Raw genomic sequence first — 19502 nt, forward strand, 5'->3', positions numbered from 1 at the left:
GTTCAGCTGCACATTCCCCCTTTGACAATTTATATATTTTTTGTTTTGTAGAAAAAAACACAATGTATTTCATTTCCCTTGGTTTTGTGCTGTGAAATGTTTTTTTTTTTCTCAATGTTATCATTTTTTTCTTATTATTTTATGCAAATGGTTCCCTTGGTTCATCGGTGCTAAAAAGATTATTGTTTCTTAATTACTCTCTCTTGCTTATACAAGCTTAATAAAACAATAAAACAAAATAGGCTACGAAGCTTTATTTGGAGTTGGTTTAGCTCCATTACTTTAAAGTGCAGATTATTAAAACATGTATTGGACAGTCTTGCATAATATGTGTTAAAAGCACTGTCTTCAGTGACATTACATTGCACCCCTACATGGCGATGAAGTAGCCTATTTATTTTTTAATTTTGTATTGACAGATATTTGATGGTCTCCTCCTCACACTGTCTTTGGCCGGAGAGGATCACCGTTGCCTAGCAACGGCAGTAGCGTTCCTCATTTCTCTGAGAGCCACTTGTCTGAAACCCAGACGCATCCCACGTAGGAGGGGGTACAGCATTACTGCCAGGCAGGGGGTATTATTAAGCTTTGTAAATTGCATGTTAATGCCTTGCTGTCATAGACACTTCGTTAGTGGTCTGTAAGAGATGCAAAACGGATATGTCGCAGTGTTTTCTCTCCCGCCGTCCCCTGGGCTCTCAAGTTCCCGTTACCTGGCTCTCAACTCAGTAACGCCGCCTCACCGTTACTTACTTTGCGCCCAGTATCCTGCCGCCTCCAGCGCTGCTGGCCAGATGGCGACTCGCAGTAATCTCCTTAACACCGCGTGCTGCATGTTTGAATGAGAGAAGTACGAAAGAGAGGCAACAAGGGGAGACTTTGACAAGTTCAGCTGATCTGTCATTCAGTTTTTCTGTCGAAGTGGGATTGATCGACGGACCAAATAACTCAAATCATGTTTGGAAAGGACTATTTTTTCTACTGGAGCGGCGTCTGCTATCGCTGACAGACAGGTGTATAGAGAAACAGGTAGTTAGCTTGTTTTGCACCATGAGCAACAAGTTGTTTGTTGACGCTGTGATGGGAATAGAGCTCTGTCCTGCTGGGAAGCTCCACCGACAGGTAACCACCAGGAGCCAAGCTACATATTTATGCATATCACAATATCTGCATATATTTACACATTTGTACGGCTATAGGCTAGCCCCTGTTATTATTAGATACAAGAGGTGCTTTCTTATTTTCCAACGGACAGGCAGAAGTGTCTAAGTAATTCAACACTAGAGATGACTTCACTGCTGGCCTCTTTTTGTGTGTCAAAATGTGAAATTGAAGCTGATAAGTATTGTAATGAAGAGAGCTTTGGCATAAGCCTCAATTTCCAACAAACTTATGTGAAAACCCGTTCAGTTGGATAAAAACCTGGAGGCCAGATGATAGAGGAAAAAAAGGCATGTTTAATTCAATGGAAAATGAAGAAAAGAGGAAAGCAATGTAGCAGTATCAGTTGAGCTGTGCCTCCATCAAGCTGTACATGATAGTGTAGGCTTTGGCTAGGGAATAGCCTGCATGGCATTTCACTCTCCTCAGATTTGTCTCATGTTGGATTTTGGTCTGACCACGTCTCTCTTTCCTTCTCTCCTTCTCTCCTTTCCCTCTCTAGATTGTGAAATCTTACCTATCATGTGAAGGCTTTGGTTGCGGTTTGTGTGTGGGGTGTGGGTGTGTGTGAGCGAGGGAGGGACGGAGACAGTGTAACAGAGAGCTAAGCTTCGTAGCCTCACCCTAGGGGCACTGGCCTGTAAAGAAAATGTCCCTGTAACCCTGGAACCATGAAACCATGACAGTCATCACTTATTCAAGCGCTGCTGGAAGGTTTCCGAGAAAAATCCAAGTTCTGGAACATCCCTCTGCCCTGGGGAATGTTCCAGAAACCCTGTCCAAGATTGGAGAACCTCGGACTATGCTGGGCCCCTTGGAGAACCCCACTCCAGAATATTGTGGGGTCAAAGGCCAGAGATGGATAGATCAGAGAGACAACGAGGGAGGAGTGGCGGGAGAGAAGGCAAAAAGGAAGAGACAAACATGGCGCACAGGAGTCAGCCGAGAGAGGATGGAGAGAAGAAGGAGAGAGGAGCAGTTGGACTTTAAGAGGAACAAATGCATCAAGGAAGTTGGAGGAAAATACATCGAAGGAGAGGACCGAAACGGGACAAATGCGTCGGGTATTCCTCATGTTATGTTAACCAGAAACACTGAAATCAAGCAAGGGGAAAAAAGGTTGGGGGAAACGAAGAGGTGGTCTGGTTTTTCTTGGCCATTTTACCTGAAAAACATCACAGAAAGAGGAAAAGCCACCATGAAAAGGATAAGATGGCATAATATCTTCCTCTGGTTTACTCTCCTCCTCTTCAGCCTGTGTCCAAAACCTGCTTCATCACAGGTAAGCTTGCAAGAGCCAATTGAAATGTATTGATTAAAAACTGGAATACTAATTGTTAACACTGTATTTATTATTTGATGACCAACAAAAAGGCCTTTTTCATAGCACTGTGTACATACAGTGTGTGTTACAGTAAGATATTTGCCTGTAAGATGTGTTATGCTATATCATAATGTTATCCATAGGCCTCATGTTAATTCTCTAAATTGCTAAAATGCCTTGTATTGCAGGTAATTTAATGCCTTCACAAATACTGTAAGTAAAAGAGACTTAGCTTGAATGGAATGATACTAATTTTGAAATGGTCTTTTATTCTTAGGGACATTTCCCACGTATGGAGAACCTTGCCGCCTTTAAACCCATGTCCACCTCTCCGTCCCGCTCCACCTGTGGAGTTCCAGAGCGGAGCAGCTACTGTCAGACGCCGTCCTCCCAGCCTGAGCTGACGACATGTTATCAGGCCTTCTGTGTCCAGGACTGTCCTTACAGATCCTCCACACCTCCGTATGCCCCGCTGCTACTGCCTGCACACAGGTAGATAGATCAAGTTCATTCTATCAAGGTGTTTTAAATGTCCTCCCACCTTTCAGTTCATGCTAAATAAAAATAAATAAAAGAGGACCTTTTAGAGAAAAAAAGATTATTGACATGACATTTTTATTTTCCAGGGGTTCCTGTGTGACTGAAGACAGTAATGACACTCGTCCCGGGACAGAGACGGAGAACATAACCAATAACAGTTCAGAGGGAGTTCCTGGTGGATCCAGTTCTGTGCTGTTTCGGCCCGTCCAGGATGGATGTCTGGTGTCCCCCCCCTCACAGAAACTAGGAGACTTGGGTTCTCTCACTCTGGCATTGTGGATCAAACCAAGCTCTTCTGGAGAGATGTGAGTTACTTTTTGTAATTTATAAGAAATCACATTCATCTCTTTGTTGCATAGCTGGATATACTGTATGAGCGTTTCTTTTAATAAAATGAATAATTTACTGCTTGAATCGATAGATTACCAATGTCATGTTACAGTACACACAAATTGTACTTGGCAATACGAAAGATGTATATCCTTTTTGGATGGATGGATCTAAACTAACTATTTCTCTCTGGACAGTCCAGCAAACTCAAAACGAGCAGAAGTATTTGCTGTTTCCCTAAATAATATATATATTTCATTTTGTGCAAAGAAGAAAAGTCAAGATATTTAACAGCAGTACATTACAAACAGATTCTGATGAACGTTACCTAGTTTTACTTACCATGACATGTGATTCTTTCAAACATGAAATTCCATATTAGCCATGGATAAGTATTATAGAAAACCAATAGATAGATTCTGGTCTTTTTGAAAAAGTCTGGATTTGCAGTTTCATTTGGCACAGCCACTAAGAGTAACATCATGTTTGTTAGAGGCTGTTTGGAAACAATCTCCCATTGCATTTCAATCAGTAAGTTAATCAAGAAGTTATACTTCTTGTAGAAATGGTACTTTATGGGTGAAGATTAAGTAATGAAAAGATAAAATAGATAAAAAACAATGCAGGGATCAGATTCAGTCGTTTTAGGTCGTTATTGGTATGAGGATATAGTATACATATTTAAATCCTTGAAACATTAGTGAAAGAAAAACTAAGAAAGATAAATAATAACACTTGTGTGTTGCAAGTATAAATCACAATTACTATTGCACCGTAAGAACTCAAACGTATCCTTCGACTGATAAATGATAGCTTTCTGCTTATGTAGGTGTGATGTATAGTCAAATGTCTGTTCTGATATATTATCTTATATGGCTTCCAAACTTAAAAAGTGCATTGAAGTGAAAGTCCTGTGATATTGATCTAAACACAAGGAGCAATCAGGTCTGTTCAGTATCACTTTCCGGAGATGTTGACTAACCGCTATCTGTCATGTCCTACTTAGACATGTTGTGTGTGAGAGACAGGGGATGAAAGTGTGCTGGTATGTTGCAGGTAGGACTCCGATGGTGCAGAGTTACACACACTCAGATCAGCTTGCAGTCACACACAAACACACGCATACACAAAGCGCTGCATGCACAAACAGGGATCAGTTGGCTTTACTTGGCAAGCTCATATCCGCCTCCAGCACACAGAAACACTTACATTTAAAGTAGATTGTGCAAACAACATGGGATGCTTTGTCATGAAACTTAAAATAAGCTAAACATACATGACGTCTTGGTTTATATTTCCTGGTTTACTATTTGAAAATGTGACTAGCAAAAGCTTACGTCACCAATTATAAAACTGGGCTCCAATAACATTGATAGACTCACAATGGACACTTAAAAAGTAAAAGGATCAAAATTGACTTGATTTTAATATGTTTTAATTATATGCATCCCTTAATGAAACCTGGGACCTACATTACCCACAATGCAACTCGATCGTTGACATTTTACACAGTTAAGTATTTGCAGTACTACTCCACAAAGTACTATAATGACCCAGGCTTTCTCCTAATATAATCAGAAATGGTTAGACAACGTAAATAAAGCCTGCAGCATTCACATGTTCCATGATGTGCTGCAAAGATTAACGTCACTGAAAGCTTTGCAGTAGTGACAGTTCTGAAAAAAGACCTAAAGCAACGCTAAACCGGTTTGGCGTGTATTCTAATAACTCACTGAATGTTCAGTTTAAATGTTGGCCTCAGTTAGATGTAACTCTGAGAAGGAGATTCAGACAGAGATAAATCCCTCCTTTTAAATTCATGCTGGGATTTTGTTTGTGGAGTTGTCTGTAGGGATTCAGATGACAGACTGGTCTTGTTGTCTTGGTTTGCTGAACATGACACCTTTATGCACCTGAATGCATCTGAATGGAGGAATATCTTCCCCCTCGCACTCTCTCTCTCTCTCTCTCTCTCTCTTTCTGTAGCTGTCGTTGGCCATCAGTCTTTTGTTGTAGAGACGATCATGGCTGCCATCAAAGAAGCCAGATGAAAGGAGGTCTCTATCCTCACCTCTGTCCATCTCTCCTCACCCCTCTCTCTTTGTCTCTCCCTCTCTCTGTGATTTCACATCCCTCTCCTCATCTGAACAATGAACAGAGCCAGCCACCTGTTCTTACAAATATAGTTTTTACTTCACCATGGCTACACTTCCATAAGGTTACACCTATATTTTTTGAGGGTACTCATTTTAAATTGTGAATTAGTCTGAGTACATGCAGTTGACTTTTCTATATGGAGAGCATGTGGATGAAGTACAAGTACATATCATAATTATCATAGTTTATTTGAAAACAGTTCTTAACAATGTGTATTTTGCCCAACTATCACATTAAATTGCCCTGGCAACATAATGACTACTTTTTCTGCTTGAATAATTTTTAAAATGGATCAAGTAGGCATACATTTTTTAGGCAAAGATGCCACAAGTTTTCTGGTTCAAGCTTCTAAAATATCTGTTTTGCTCGTTTTCTTTGGTGGAGAAATGTACATTTTTGGGTTTGTGTCAAAACAAAAACTTAAAGGGGACTTATTATGCAAAATGCACTTTTTGATGTCTTTTATACATAATGTGTCCCCGGTGTGTCAAGGAACTCACGCAGCATCAGAAAATAAAACCCTCTCTCTTTTCCGCCTTAACCAAATCTCTAAAAACGGGGCTATAACGGACCTGATCCAGATTTGCGTCCGATATGACGTAATATCTGAAATGTGGACCCACAGCCCTATCAGAAAGTTGCTATCAGAAACAATGCCCGACTGTTTTGGACGTAATATGGTCGGTGTTTACATTAGCATCGCTAACACTTAGAGCTAACCTGTACTGGAGAGCATGTTTGTGAAGAAGCAGGAAATAAAAAGGAACTCACCTTGTGGTATAACCGGCAAGAGAGAAAGCCTTTGAGCTCCATACTGTTTCAGAAATAATCCTTGATAATCCATGATATGGCGTTTCATCACGGCAGTATTTAGTTTAGACAGTAGCTGCCGGGTCCCGCATGAGCTCAGCCCCCTCCTTTTTTATCAATATACCGTATATATATATATTTTTTAAAGCTTTATACCCAGAATCAGCACTTTTAAACAGGAAGTGAAATAGAAGGATAATAGGCATGGCTAGAATGGGTGATCTGTTTGGTATTTTGAGCAAAACACTTCAAAGACATGTTTTTTATATATTTGTATATACAGTATCTGAGACCTATGCTATTGCCTAAAAATAACATGATAGGTGACCTTTAAGATATGTCAACAACAACAATGCTTAGTTGATCGGAGCTTTTATGTGAATATGAAAGCTCAAAAACTCTTGACAAAAACAATTTAGTCAATAACTTCAGTGTTTTAGTAAGTCATCAACTTGTATTCACTTTTTTCTTGCACTCATTATCTCTGTCCTTCTTGATATCTCTTTATCCCTACCTACAGGCACATAATCACACTCTCATGCACGTGGAGACATACATACATATGGTCTCTTTTTTTCCCCATGCATACATTTATCCTTGATTTATAGGGTATGTGGCTCTTGGTTCATAAAAGTCATGATTTCCCATAAAATGTCGGCGATGGTGGTTAATATGACACGTGGAGGGTGTGTGTCTGCACCCAGTGTAGCAGCTCAAACCTAGCAGTCATGTAAAATATTGATATTCCAATGTAAATGTCAGAATGAGAGACTGTGTGAAACTGTGCGGTGGCTCTGGACTCCATGAGTTTTAGATTCCACTTTTCCCTGTCTTTACCTTTTGAATTTAGTTAGAACAATTTATCACTGACAGATATTCAAATAGACTGTCTATTGCTGCTGAAATGATTGGGTTTCTTAAAATGTATGTGTGTTTGTGTCTCCTTCAGGATGCTGCTGGAGAAGAGCTCAAGGCAGCGGTTGTTTTTTTCTGTGACGGTGTCCGAGCAGGCGGTCAACCTGCACTATGGCCACTCCAGCAGTCAGACTCCTCTGACCGCCAGCTTCAGAACCGAGGGGAGGCTCACAGCGGAGAGATGGACACACCTTGTTCTACAGGTAACACATCTGGAGGGTCTTTGGGATTCCTATAGGGGTAAGGGAGACAACTGGGCTGTTAAACATGCCATAGTCTGTCAATATGAGAGGCTTGGGATCATGAGCTGTTGGGTTGTGCATGTAAAGGTGAATTTGTCAATGAATCTACCTTAGAAGAACCATCAGGTTTGCCTTTAATTGTTTCACAAGCGTTGTGAAAGCTGAATGCTCTTTGCATCACGGACATGTATCTATCATTTCTCTTTGTCTGTGTTTCTCTTTCATTCTCTGTCCATTTGGTTCCCTTCCTCTCTGCGAGCTTGTGGTAATTACACTGGCAAACATCTGCTTTGGCACAGCTGCTGGGGCCAGGGGCACACACAAAATCTGACACGCACACACACGCTGACAGGCAAGACCACACACTTTCAATTATAAAAACATCTATGTATTTTATGGAAAACTAACTTAAATACCCCTGGAAGTTATTATTTTTTTAGAATCTATTTTGGTCTGTGGTTATTTTTGAAATTGATTGTTTACTAAATGTTTGGTTGTTTAATTGAGTTGCTTGGATGAGTTTTTAATGTGTTTTTGTTGATAACACAGTTAACATTGTACATTATTTATTTATTTGATGAATTCACTTTTAGAATCTCAAAATAAAATACTAGTTTACATTTAAATCTATATTTACAGATAGCATTTGCATCTGTTTGGTTTCATGGAGAATATATTTTCGTGATAGATAGTGTGTGTGTATGTTTTTGGTTTGTTATAGAGTATCATTTAACAGTTTATTCCACTTGAGTCTCTTTCTCTGAATAACATTGTGGTACTTGACAAATCATGGTCACCATGACAGCCTAATCACTGTATGTGTATGTTACTTAAGTTGTTACGTTGTTTGTTTGTCTACTTTTTCTCAAGGTCACTTGGGGCCCAGTTTTTATTTGACCTGGCATGCATTTTAACAGGCTTTACAGAATTTTCACATTACATTTTGTTACCCTATTTGATTGCCCCTCTCTTGTGCTCATTGTGCCTTAGCACACATTAATATGTCAAACTATAAGGACATTATATATCCCTAATGATCTCATTTTATATCATGCATTCTCTCATACCTCATTCACACCAACGGTGTTTCAGGGCCGGTTCGGAGCTGGAGCTTGAAAAGCACCGGGTTTTCCTGTTCACACCGCAGTGGAGCAGCCTCTTAGCTCCTGAATCCGGTAAAATTGTCCGGCCAGAGCAAAAGCACCACATAGGTCACGCTTACGTCGAGGTGGGGGCAGGGGCGGGATCAACTCCTGAACAACAACAAAAAGCCCGCGTTCTATCCAGTTTGTACACAACGATGGAGAAACTTAACAAGCAGCAGTGGTCCACTGAAGAGACGAGCTACCTACTGGGAATCTGGTCTTCCGAAGAGGTACAGAGGAAGCTGGAGCACAATCGGTCATTGTTGTTGTTGGTGTCAGCTGTGAGGGGTTTCCGCGCGCTTTGGCTTTATGAAGCAGGCACGCAAACTGCTCCTCGGTCATGCAAAATACTTGTTTGCAGAAATGAAATGTGGTAAATTAAAGGTCAAACAGAGATGAGAATGATATCATTTTTGTCTAATTTCTTTCAATAAAGAATAGAAGCAAATTTCCCAAAATGTCAAACTACAACAAAACACAAAAAATATTAAACAAACATTAAATTAAGAGTATTAATGTATTGACAAAAAAATTGTCTAACTAATAGATAGAAATACATACTTTTTCTGATTCAGCGGTGCTAAATGGAGGTACATAAAGAAAGATCTACGTCAGTTTGATTCAAAGCACAATCAAGGCTAGAGGGCTAAGCCAGAAATGAGGAAATGATATATGTGGAGCAGAACTTAAAAGGATTGTGAGCAGCCAGAAAATCCAACTTGACACTTTAGTTAGTGTCTGGCTGAGCGGCGCTTGGGTGTGTTGTCGGCTAAATGTAGGGTTGTTTATGGCTCATTTGCTAACAACTCTGTATGTGTGTGTGTACAGTATGCATGTATACCCTTAAGGGATCTGTTTTTTTATATATATTTACAGTATCTATGTGGGTTATACTTGTCCAAGTACTGTAGGCACGGAAAAATGTAAGGCTTCGAGGTATTTTGCTATAGGTATGTTGCGTTGTTATGGCTTTGAGGTGTTTTGTGTGTGTGTGTGTGTGTGTGTGTGTGTGTGTGTGTGTGTGTGTGTGTGTGTGTGTGTGTGTGTGTGTGTGTGTGTGTGTGTGTGTGTGTGTGTGTGTGTGTGTGTGTGTGTGTGTGTGTGTGTGTGTGTGTGTGTGTGTGTGTGTGTGTGTGTGTGTGTGTGTGTGTGTGTGTGTGTGTGTGTGTGTGTGTGTGTGTGTGTGTGTGTGTGTGTGTGTGTGTGTGTGTGTGTGTGTGTGTGTGTGTGTGTGTGAATTGGTCGGGCTTTTCACTTAATGGTATTGTGATGTGATCTGTTTTGACCATTCAGAAGAATAACATAATCATCCTTGACACTCAAACATCATTCTCATACTTCCATATTCGTGCATGCACACACACACACACACACACACACGCACACCCACACTTATCTACTCGCTCACTCATTAATACACACAGATACACACTCACAGTTCAGCGGTAATTTGTAGCAGACTTGTCAGCCACAATACAGACATTACCCTATGAAGGAGCTGGGTAATTTAGAAACCTTTCCTGCACTCATACAATAGACACACACACACACACACACACTCACACAGCACACTGAGCACACTGAGCACACACACCAGTCATCTGTCGGTTTGAAAAGATCAAAACGCCAAAAAAGACAGTCAAAAGGAATACGGGTTTCCAAGTGCCAGGAGCATTTCTCGCACACTGACACACACACATGCACGCATGTACACACACGGTGCCAGGAGCAAGGTGCTGTAGGGAGGCTGGTGCTCCCTAGGTAGTTGTCTTATCTGATTATGGTAACGATGTCGAGAATGGCAGAGGAAAAGGTAGCCTCGGGGAGGGAGGGACTGAGAGAGGAGAGGAGATGGGCAAAGTGAGGGAGGTGGCGCAGTGTTGTTAAGTGATGGTTACCAAGTCAGTTTACTGTGGGAATCACTTTGCTGTACGTTTCTGCAGAATTCATTTCTTGGTAGGTCTTCTTGTATACATGAAAGAAAATCGCCTGTTCTCCTAGAGATATGGGTATTGGTGTTACTGGCTCTGATGATCTCCATGTAATTAACATAAATTGTTCTCTTCTGGGGTTTTTTATACATCTGAAGAGCCTCTCTTACTCTGATTGCATGACGACAATATGAGGCATTTGAGAACTTGAACTGAGCGGTTGGGAAGGGAAAATAATGGGCTGCATGCCGTCTTTTTGTTCTCTCTAAGACCAGACAATGGGATGCTACATTAAGACTGCAAATGACCATCAAGAGGCGCATATTTTGGCTTTTGAGAAGCAATTGTACTTGCATGATTCTTGCTGTTTTGCATTCTTATCCATTGCACTTGTAAGTCTCTTTGGATTAAAGCGTCAACTCATGGCGCTTTGCATGCATTGATGATGCAAAAAATAATAAGTAAAAGATTGAAAGAAGGGGAAAGTAAGGGAGTTTGCGATTTAAATAGCTTTGGAGTACTATCTTTTGGAGTACTAGTGATTGACTGGGTGCCTGAAGGACCCCCAGAGGGGCAAATCAGCATTATCGGATGAGGCAGTGTCAGGGACAGCCAGTCACACCGATCCCATCACGACCCAACACGGCAGCATGAATGTTTAACACTCGCACACGTACAGACACTCTTTTTCTTTCTCTTACCATTTAACACATGAACACACCAGTGATGTACGTACTGCCCCCACATACACACAGCACCGCATGCACATACACAGGAACGACTGGTTGATTCTTTCAGAGGGCTCTTACCTGTTGCTAAGACAGAGAAGAGAAAGGAGACACAAATGTGTAAAAGAAATAATGGAAAAATAGGATAAGTGGGTTAGCGCCCGAGTGTCATACTGAGTTAAGGTCAAGTCAAGATTAAAAAGACACACACACATCCATCTCTATATTTATTGGAGAGAGTTGTTGCTATCTAATCTACAATTTGTTCTCTAGACCCTGACAGCTCATCTGCTTCACTACTCTCCCCTCCGACAGTGCGGCTGCTAAAACTTCTACTGAATGCCATAATAAGCTTAATGAATGTTTTCATGCACAATTACACTGGAAGACTCTGTGGCCTGTTTCCATGTCTGTATATGGACTGGTCTGGTCTTGCAGAAGGCGACTAATGTGCACCGAATGATCCGATACCACCACAGTCTTGCTATCTTTGTCTTTCTTTCGTGCATCGGTGCATGTGCACATGCTCTATTTTAGACTGATTTAGTCTGTCTCTGTCCTCCTTCTGATTTTGGCTTCTCTGTCCTTGGTCTGCCTCTACTGCCGGCTCTGCTTTCTCTTTCATTATTTCCACTTTATAGGTTTGCCAAATATGTAGTTGAAGATGCCAAAAATATAACCGAATAGTGTCAAAATGTGGCTTAAAGTTGGATTAAAAAGTAATTTATTTTTAACCAAATTGAACCAAAAACGTACTGGCTCTTCTGACTTTTCCTCTTTTTGAATTAAAGCTAAATAGCAGCTCGTATGTTGACGTTGTCGAAGGTTATATCTTACAGGTACATGCTTAACCACCTATTTATTTCAGTATTCCCACCGGGAGTGACAGAGACAGATTATGAGACCGACTCGTGTGTGCATGTGCATAGGCTAGGAGGCTCTACATTTGTGGTTTTCTTGCATGTATGTGCACTAAATACAGAAAAAGTATTTGTGTGTATTTGTGGTTGTGTGCATGTGTGTGTGAAGGTGAGGCAAGGTTGTTTTTTAGGGGTGAAGTGGACGCCTCTATGGTAGCCCTCTGCCCGCTGGCACAGGAGGCGAAAGGGCAACAGACTGGCATCAATTACATAGTGAGAGAGAGGGAGAGAAAGGTGTGTGTGTGTGTGTGTGTGTGTGTGTGTGTGTGTGTGTGTGTGTGTGTGTGTGTGTGTGTGTGTGTGTGTGTGTGTGTGTGTGTGTGTGTGTGTGTGTGTGTGTGTGTGTGTGTGTGTGTGTGTGTGTGTGTGTGTGTGTGTGTGTGTGTGTGTGTGTGTGTGTGTGTGTGTGTGTGTGTGTGTGTGTGTGTGTGTGTGTGTGTGTGTGTGTGTGTGTGTGTGTGTGTGTGTGTGTGTGTGTGTGTGTGTGTGTGTCGAGATTGAGATTTTCTGTCTTGATATTAATTATTTTATTTATATAACATCAGTGTTTCATGCCAGCATGCAGTCTGGTCCAGCTTAATAGTGAGAGCAAGGCACTAACATGGCCAGGGTTAGGGGTTTCATTCCCACTGGAGCTGTGAGATATGAGAGCTAAAAATGTATGCGGCAAGGGTACTGCAAGGTGCTTTGGATAAAAGGATCCACCAAAGAGCATATGTTATGTTATGCCCTCTTTAAAAATATCAACGCTAAAGTAGAGGTTGCTTGGCATAGGTTAGTAACCCTATTAAGATCAAAAGCAACATAAAAAGGAACCAGAATATTATGAAAAGAGGATGCTCAACAGTGAATATAAAACTAATGATCCTGCCTGGTGTTAGAGATCTGCACTGACCTGAAACTGAGACCGTAACCCGCCCAGTACTGTGTCTTTAAGACCAGACCCGACTGAACCTGACTGTTAATGCCACATTCACATCTCAAACCCAACCTTACTTCTTCATTAATATTACATTTTCTTTGTTTTATTGTATTTACACACTGCCTTTTACTAGTTATTACTCCAGACACATTGTTATGGATGCGCACCGTTTGAACAGAATGAACAATACACTGATCATCTCCATCTATACTCTTCTCAACTCCACGTAGCGACGTCACATACCAGAAATGTAGCAGTTAATACCAATACCTCTGAAATTCCGCTTTTCTCGAATCCCAATTTGATACCACAGTTGAAACAAATAATAAAACAATAAATCCCATGTCCTTCATCATGCACTCTTGTATGACGGTTTACATGAACGGGTGAAAATTCCCTATAGAAAAGCTATTTTATATAACTTTGAAACACATTTTTATTTGCAGACATCATGAAATGTTTATAGTTACTTTTGCCCAGCCTCATTTTTAGTGATTATATCTTAAAACACATTATAACATGAATCGATGCAACCATGAGCTGTTGGCTGCATTATTAAACGTGTCTGGTATGTAGCCTACCAGCGGCTAACTACAATCTACAGTAGAACAATGGTATTGCTACTCAGGATCGGCAGATAACCAAAGTTAACGGATAGTTTTAGGGGAGAAAATGTTTCTTAATGAACATTTCATTCAATAACCAAACATGAACCTGACCATAGAAGCTTTTAACAGCAACATCACCTAAACCCAAAACCTGACCCAGTATTGCTACCTGGTGGATCTAAGGGTTATTACTAAGCCTCCTTCCTAGCAGTTTAATACTGCATGTGCTCTTCCCTCCATGTATACTCGGATGCTTGGATGACTCTGTTTCTTTAAATGGGATTTTTCTTTGCTTTCTGCTCGGAACGAAAAAGCCTTAGAGACTTATGGTCTTTATTAAAAGGTTGGTGTGTCACCCTATAAATGTCCCCTTATTCTCTTTTTTCCTCTTTATATTTTGTCTCTGCTTTTTTTCTTGAAGATGATTTTCTCTTTCCTTCTTTCTCTCTCTCTTTCTGCCTCATCTATCTTTCATTCTCTCCTCTTTCATTTTCTCTCCGTCCCCACCTTCTTTGTCCTTCCCCCTTTCCCTCCCATTCTCTTTACACACACACACACACACACACACACACACACACACACACACACACACACACACACACACACACACACACACACACACACACACACACACACACACACACACACACACACACACACACACACACACACACACACACACTCCATCTCCCTGGGGACAATTTTCTTTTCTTAAATAAACTGTCATAGCTAGTGTTAAAATATGGGCCTTACATGGGGTGAGCGCGGCAAGGCAAGGCAAAGGCATGGGGCCCTGGGCTGGTATAAAACATGGATAATATGCTGTGAGAGGTAATTGTATCTTTTAGCGCTGAGATGAGTAGAACAAATGTGTCTCCTCTCCATCCTCTTTCTCTCTTCCTCTCTTTTTTTATTCCCTTTCCTCCTCTCCTCCTCTTCCTATCTCTTTCTTTACAAACTGCAGCCGTGCTAATATGATAGAGAGAATATTGGCTGTACATCAGAGCTGCTAACAGTTCATAGTAGGTTAGGGCAAGTATATGGGGGGGGGGAGAGAGGAGTAAGGAGGGTGGGAGAGGCTGGGAGGGTGAATAACAAGAAGAGAGATAACAGGAGTGAGAAAAGAGGAGAGGGAAAGGTGACAATATGCCTCGGGAAGTGAAAGTGGAGAGCTGGGGATGCATAAAGTCACATTACACTTTTTGATTTCACATACTTGAGTTTGTATTTGTAGGACAGCCCTATCTGGGAAAATCTAACGAGCTTTTTCCAAAAACCATCTTAATGTTAAAATGATCTTAGTCTGATTGTAAGGCCGTATATTTGTCTTGAGTTCAAACGTCATCACAATTGTACACACTTACAAAGAAGATCTTACAGACTCTCCAGTCGAATAAGAATACATTAGCGCCCTTTCCTATTTACTGTTACAACCATCCACATGACAGGCCTTACAAAGTGTGATAATAAGAAGTATACATTGTAATAAAGCACACAGCATGTGTTGTATAATTCAAATGTACAGCACACAGAGGAGGTTATTGCCTCACCATCAGTCTGACCTACAAAATAAAAAATCAACAATTAAAACAAGGGAAAGAATGATACTGAACGAAATACAAATGAAAGGTAACAAATAAAAAGAGTATTTTACTTTTAATAGTATTATCAAGTCTGACTTTTTCTCTTTTTCTATGCACTGCTTCATTTCTAGAGCCGTTTCTTAATTCCCCGCCAACAATTTAATATTTTCTTATTTTAATGTCTCTCTTACTTTCCTTTTCTCCCTTCCCTTCTCACTCTTTTGCTGACTCCCCCCCCCCCCCCCCCTCCCCCCCAAATGACAGCGTCACTGTCTGTGGGATGAGGTGTGTTATCAGTGAGTGGCATGTCAGTCACAGGGCAACACATCAGGAGGAGAGCGGCTGTGTGGAGGGAGCTTGGTGAGGCGGGATGCTGTGGGGCAGAGGAGGGGAATCAGGGATTAGAGGAGGTTAAAAGGAGAGGAAGAGATAGGTGAGGAAGAGCAGACAAGCATGAGTACAGCAACATGAGAGGGGAATGCCTAACCGAAAAAGAAAAAAAGATGGCTCAACAGAGTTCAAGACACGAGGGTGGAAATGTGTGGAAGCTTTAAAGAGTCGGGAAGTAGGAGGACAGGAACTGGGCATCTTAGTTTTAAGATTAGGGTGAATCAGATTGACGAAAGATAATGTCAAGTGAAGTACATAGACAAAAATCCCAAGTGTCTCTCAGAAGCCACAATATGTGAACCCAAAGGCACACATTAAGTTTAAAACAAAAGAAGCTGTCCTGCCACAAGTTTGAATGAACATATTTGCGGCCCGTTGTACTTTGTCAACAATTTCTTTGTTTATTTGTTTGTTGAGTGCATGTTCCTCGTTAAACAAATAGAGAGAATTGCCAGTATGCTGTAAGACCGAGATGTAATTTGTTTAAATGTGTTTCATCGTGTCAGTAAAAGTACAATTACTAAAGTAGAGCAGAGGGGCTGATCAGAAAAAGGTGAACTTGGGAGATGTGAACTGTGTGCAACATGGGGAAATAGTATCCTCTGTGAGAAAGGTCAGACACAGGCGGTGTGTTGCATCCACACACACACACACACACTCAAACACATAGAGAACATTAAGCTCCTTCAGAGGGCCTTGCATTGCTTTAGTACTTAATAAACAAATCAGACAGCAGAAAATGTGTATCTAGAATTGGTTTCTGGTATTAGTCCTCCTTAAGGCCCCTCTCATCTACCCTGACCTCAAACTGTCACTCGCAGCTGTGATAGCTCTTCTCTACATTTAAGTGAAATGTGACTGTAATGTCTGACACTGATGGCAACATGTCCGATGTCTGGATAACTCCTGGCTGTTTAGAATAATGAGAATCATTCAGAGGAATGTATGTGTGTTAACCTGTCCTGGACCATGATGAATTGAAAAGCTTTAGTCTGGTCTCCAAATAGAATAAGACAGTTAGTTTGACTTCAAGAACCACCTTATGTCATGTCATGAAAGCTATAAAACGAGACATAACAAAGACACATAATCATTAATACAATTATTGATAGTTAATACAGCTTTTAAATACACCTCATCCATTTGTATTGACCTACAAATATTCACTGTAATTATTGTGTGGACTGAGCTATTTGATCAAGTTCACAAAAAAGGACCTGGGTCATAAGGAAGTGTCGCTACGGCCCACAGACGCCTAATTCCTCTCCTTACCAACTGGGGGAGTTAGTTGTTAGAAATCTGCTTATTTACAAACCATGATCCCACATTTTACCATTGCAAAATAATCTCTGTCATACAAAATGCAGAATTTTAGCCCGTAATGTAAACAATATTTCAAAAATGACTTTTAACTTTTACAACACATTTGAATCAGCATGATGCAGACAGTTGCATGTTTGTTCCATGGTGGTTGCATAAGTAAAAGTTATTTACAGTTATATTTTGTAATCTTTTATTGATTGCATATCTTTGTATGACTGGCAAAGACAACTTGGGCTAATTTCCTTAATATTTTCTTTCCCACCTCTTGCTTTTTTGTGTCCCACAGCTACAAAGTGAGCTTAGAAGAAACACTGCTGTCCACACTGTGTGCTGAGCCATGGCTTGGCACGAGTGTGAAAATGGAGAAGAGCTTTAGTCAAAATGCCAGTCTACAGATCACTAAAAGCTTTCCACTCAGGGTTTCCCTGGGCTTTTAGAGTGGCTTAGGTGGTAACAGTGCCAGTGGGGTGGGTGGTGCACAGGATGGGGTGCTTCAAACTCCCGAGAGCACAGGAGCCTTTTGAAGGAAATTGTTTAATAAGGAAAGGTTAATAATGTAACTTTACTCGGTAGAAGGAAACAAAAAAATAAGTTTACATTATATTACATTTTTCAATAGTCGGGTAAAACACCTTTAGTTCTTTCTTTAGGTGATGATGCAGTACATGGTCAATTCAAGAGTGACCACTTTGTCTACAGAATTGCAGATGTCACAAAATAACTTTAGCTAAAATGACACCTAATAGGATCAAAAGTAATGTGTTGATGTACTTAGTTCCTGTTTTTTGCAGTAATGTTATAGGAGACAACATCGTGCAGCCAGGCCAGGTGCGAATGGAGCCATGAATGGTGGCAGAGACCCCAGGTGGTGCAGGGGTTAGAGTCAATATACCCGATGGCCCAGGATTAAACCCTGCTGAAATGATCGCTCCCTATTCACAGCTATTATCCTAAAATATAAAGTTTTAGTTCATTTCAAAGGAAAGCAAAACAGCAGAAACACATGTTCTTCATATTAATGGAAAATTGAACATGTTTGTATCAAATGAATGTCCTGTAGCATTGGTTGACATGATACGGAAATTGACATATCATCGTTTTCTTTAGCTTTGGTGATATGGGTGACGTCTGGACATTAACCGATAATGATTAGGCATGTAGAATAACATGTCGATAAAGTGATGTTAAACTAGCCCACCATTATACTGAAAATATACCACACACTACTATTCACTGTATAATGGTGATTCCCAAAATTCAATTGTAAAAATTGTGCCATCTCTATTATAGTTAAGTATATCTTAAAAATAATACACGCAGTAATGTTACTATGAAAAAAAGGCTTAAGTTAAAAGTCCTCACAAAATCATATCCTCGGTATTAAAGGAAGGCGATAGGTAACGTTTAAAGTACTCTTTTCCTTTCCTCTGGACTTAGTGGACACAGTCCAAATGAGACTAGTTAACACTAAAGAATTCCTAACTCCTTTTCCTTTTTTCCTCCCAATCTCAAAGAACTCAGAAGTTACACTGGCTAAAAGAGACAAAGAGAGGTAGAGGGAAGGAGGAGGTAAAAATACAGATGGACGGGCAAAGGGAAAACAGAGGGAAAGTGTTTGTGAAAGCTAACAAAGGGGAGTTGGCTGCGTTTCAAAAGGGCGCGTGGCGGCTAAGGAGGATGAAGCGCTTCAGGATTCATTTACATCAGGCCTGACAACTGCCTCACATCTCCCCAAGAGCCACACAGCTCCGGCTTAGAGATTCCTAAAGAGGGCCCTTCTTCTGGCTCCCTCTCTTACACCCGCTGCCTGACTTTTCTTCTTCTCCCTCCTGTCTCTTTCTTTTTTTTCACTCTCATTCTCTCTTCTGCTCTTATGCGCTTGCTAGTCTTCAATCAGCCATCATGAAAGTGTCTGTCTGGGCGTCTTAACTATCCTCTAAGAGGCAGACACTTGTCTGGGGCCTGCCTTTATCCCCTAAAGGCGTTTTTTGACTTGGACTTATTTCCCTCCTCACACCTTTTCAACTTCCCTAAAGAGCTGACAACAAGTGAGAGCGACAGGGCAAGATAAACATGAGGGGAAGAGACAGGAAGGGAGATGAGAGGGGGCCGTCGTCAACTGAGAGGGAGGAGAAAATAAAGGTGGTTATAAAAAATAAGCAAGAGAATTCGTAAAACTGAAAAAATGGAAAGGAATGAAATGACCTCGTGTGGAAGAGTAAGGACAAAGCAAGGAGGACCAGAGCAGAAGAGAGACCAGGAAGATGAAGAAGGAGAGGGAGACTCTGGTAAGACAGGGAGAGTCTCGTTTATCAGTGGTCCCACAGTGTGTCTCCCAAACACAGGATTTGCAGATGGGCTGAACGGAGAGAGTAGCACAGGGCACATTCAAGTTGTTTTTTTGGGGGGGGGGAAGAGCCCCTCTTATGGTGGTATCTTTCTTTTTCCCTGGGTTTGATGTGAAAGGTAGCTG

The 19502-nt window shown here is 41.0% G+C and overlaps 1 protein-coding gene across 5 annotated transcripts in view; it reads left to right on the forward strand.

Annotated features, from left to right (window-relative positions):
• Positions 1–531: 531 nt before the first annotated feature.
• The window catches only part of ush2a (Usher syndrome 2A (autosomal recessive, mild)), a 188567-nt gene continuing 169596 nt past the window's right edge, over positions 532–19502 (forward strand). For 2 of the 5 annotated variants that reach the window (XM_079666927.1, XM_079666929.1), the window contains exons 1-5: positions 532–1122; positions 1664–2443; positions 2763–2977; positions 3112–3330; positions 7272–7440. In XM_079666927.1, coding sequence (XP_079523053.1) covers positions 1841–2443; positions 2763–2977; positions 3112–3330; positions 7272–7440 — 1206 coding nt within the window. In that variant the 5' untranslated portion in view covers positions 532–1122; positions 1664–1840. The remainder of the gene's footprint in view (positions 1123–1663; positions 2444–2762; positions 2978–3111; positions 3331–7271; positions 7441–19502) is intronic. The other 3 variants (XM_079666930.1, XM_079666928.1, XM_079666931.1) reach the window with 3 other exon arrangements.

Source organism: Notothenia rossii (assembly GCF_949606895.1).
Source record: "Notothenia rossii genome assembly, chromosome: 2".
NCBI classification, from domain to species: domain Eukaryota; kingdom Metazoa; phylum Chordata; class Actinopteri; order Perciformes; family Nototheniidae; genus Notothenia; species Notothenia rossii.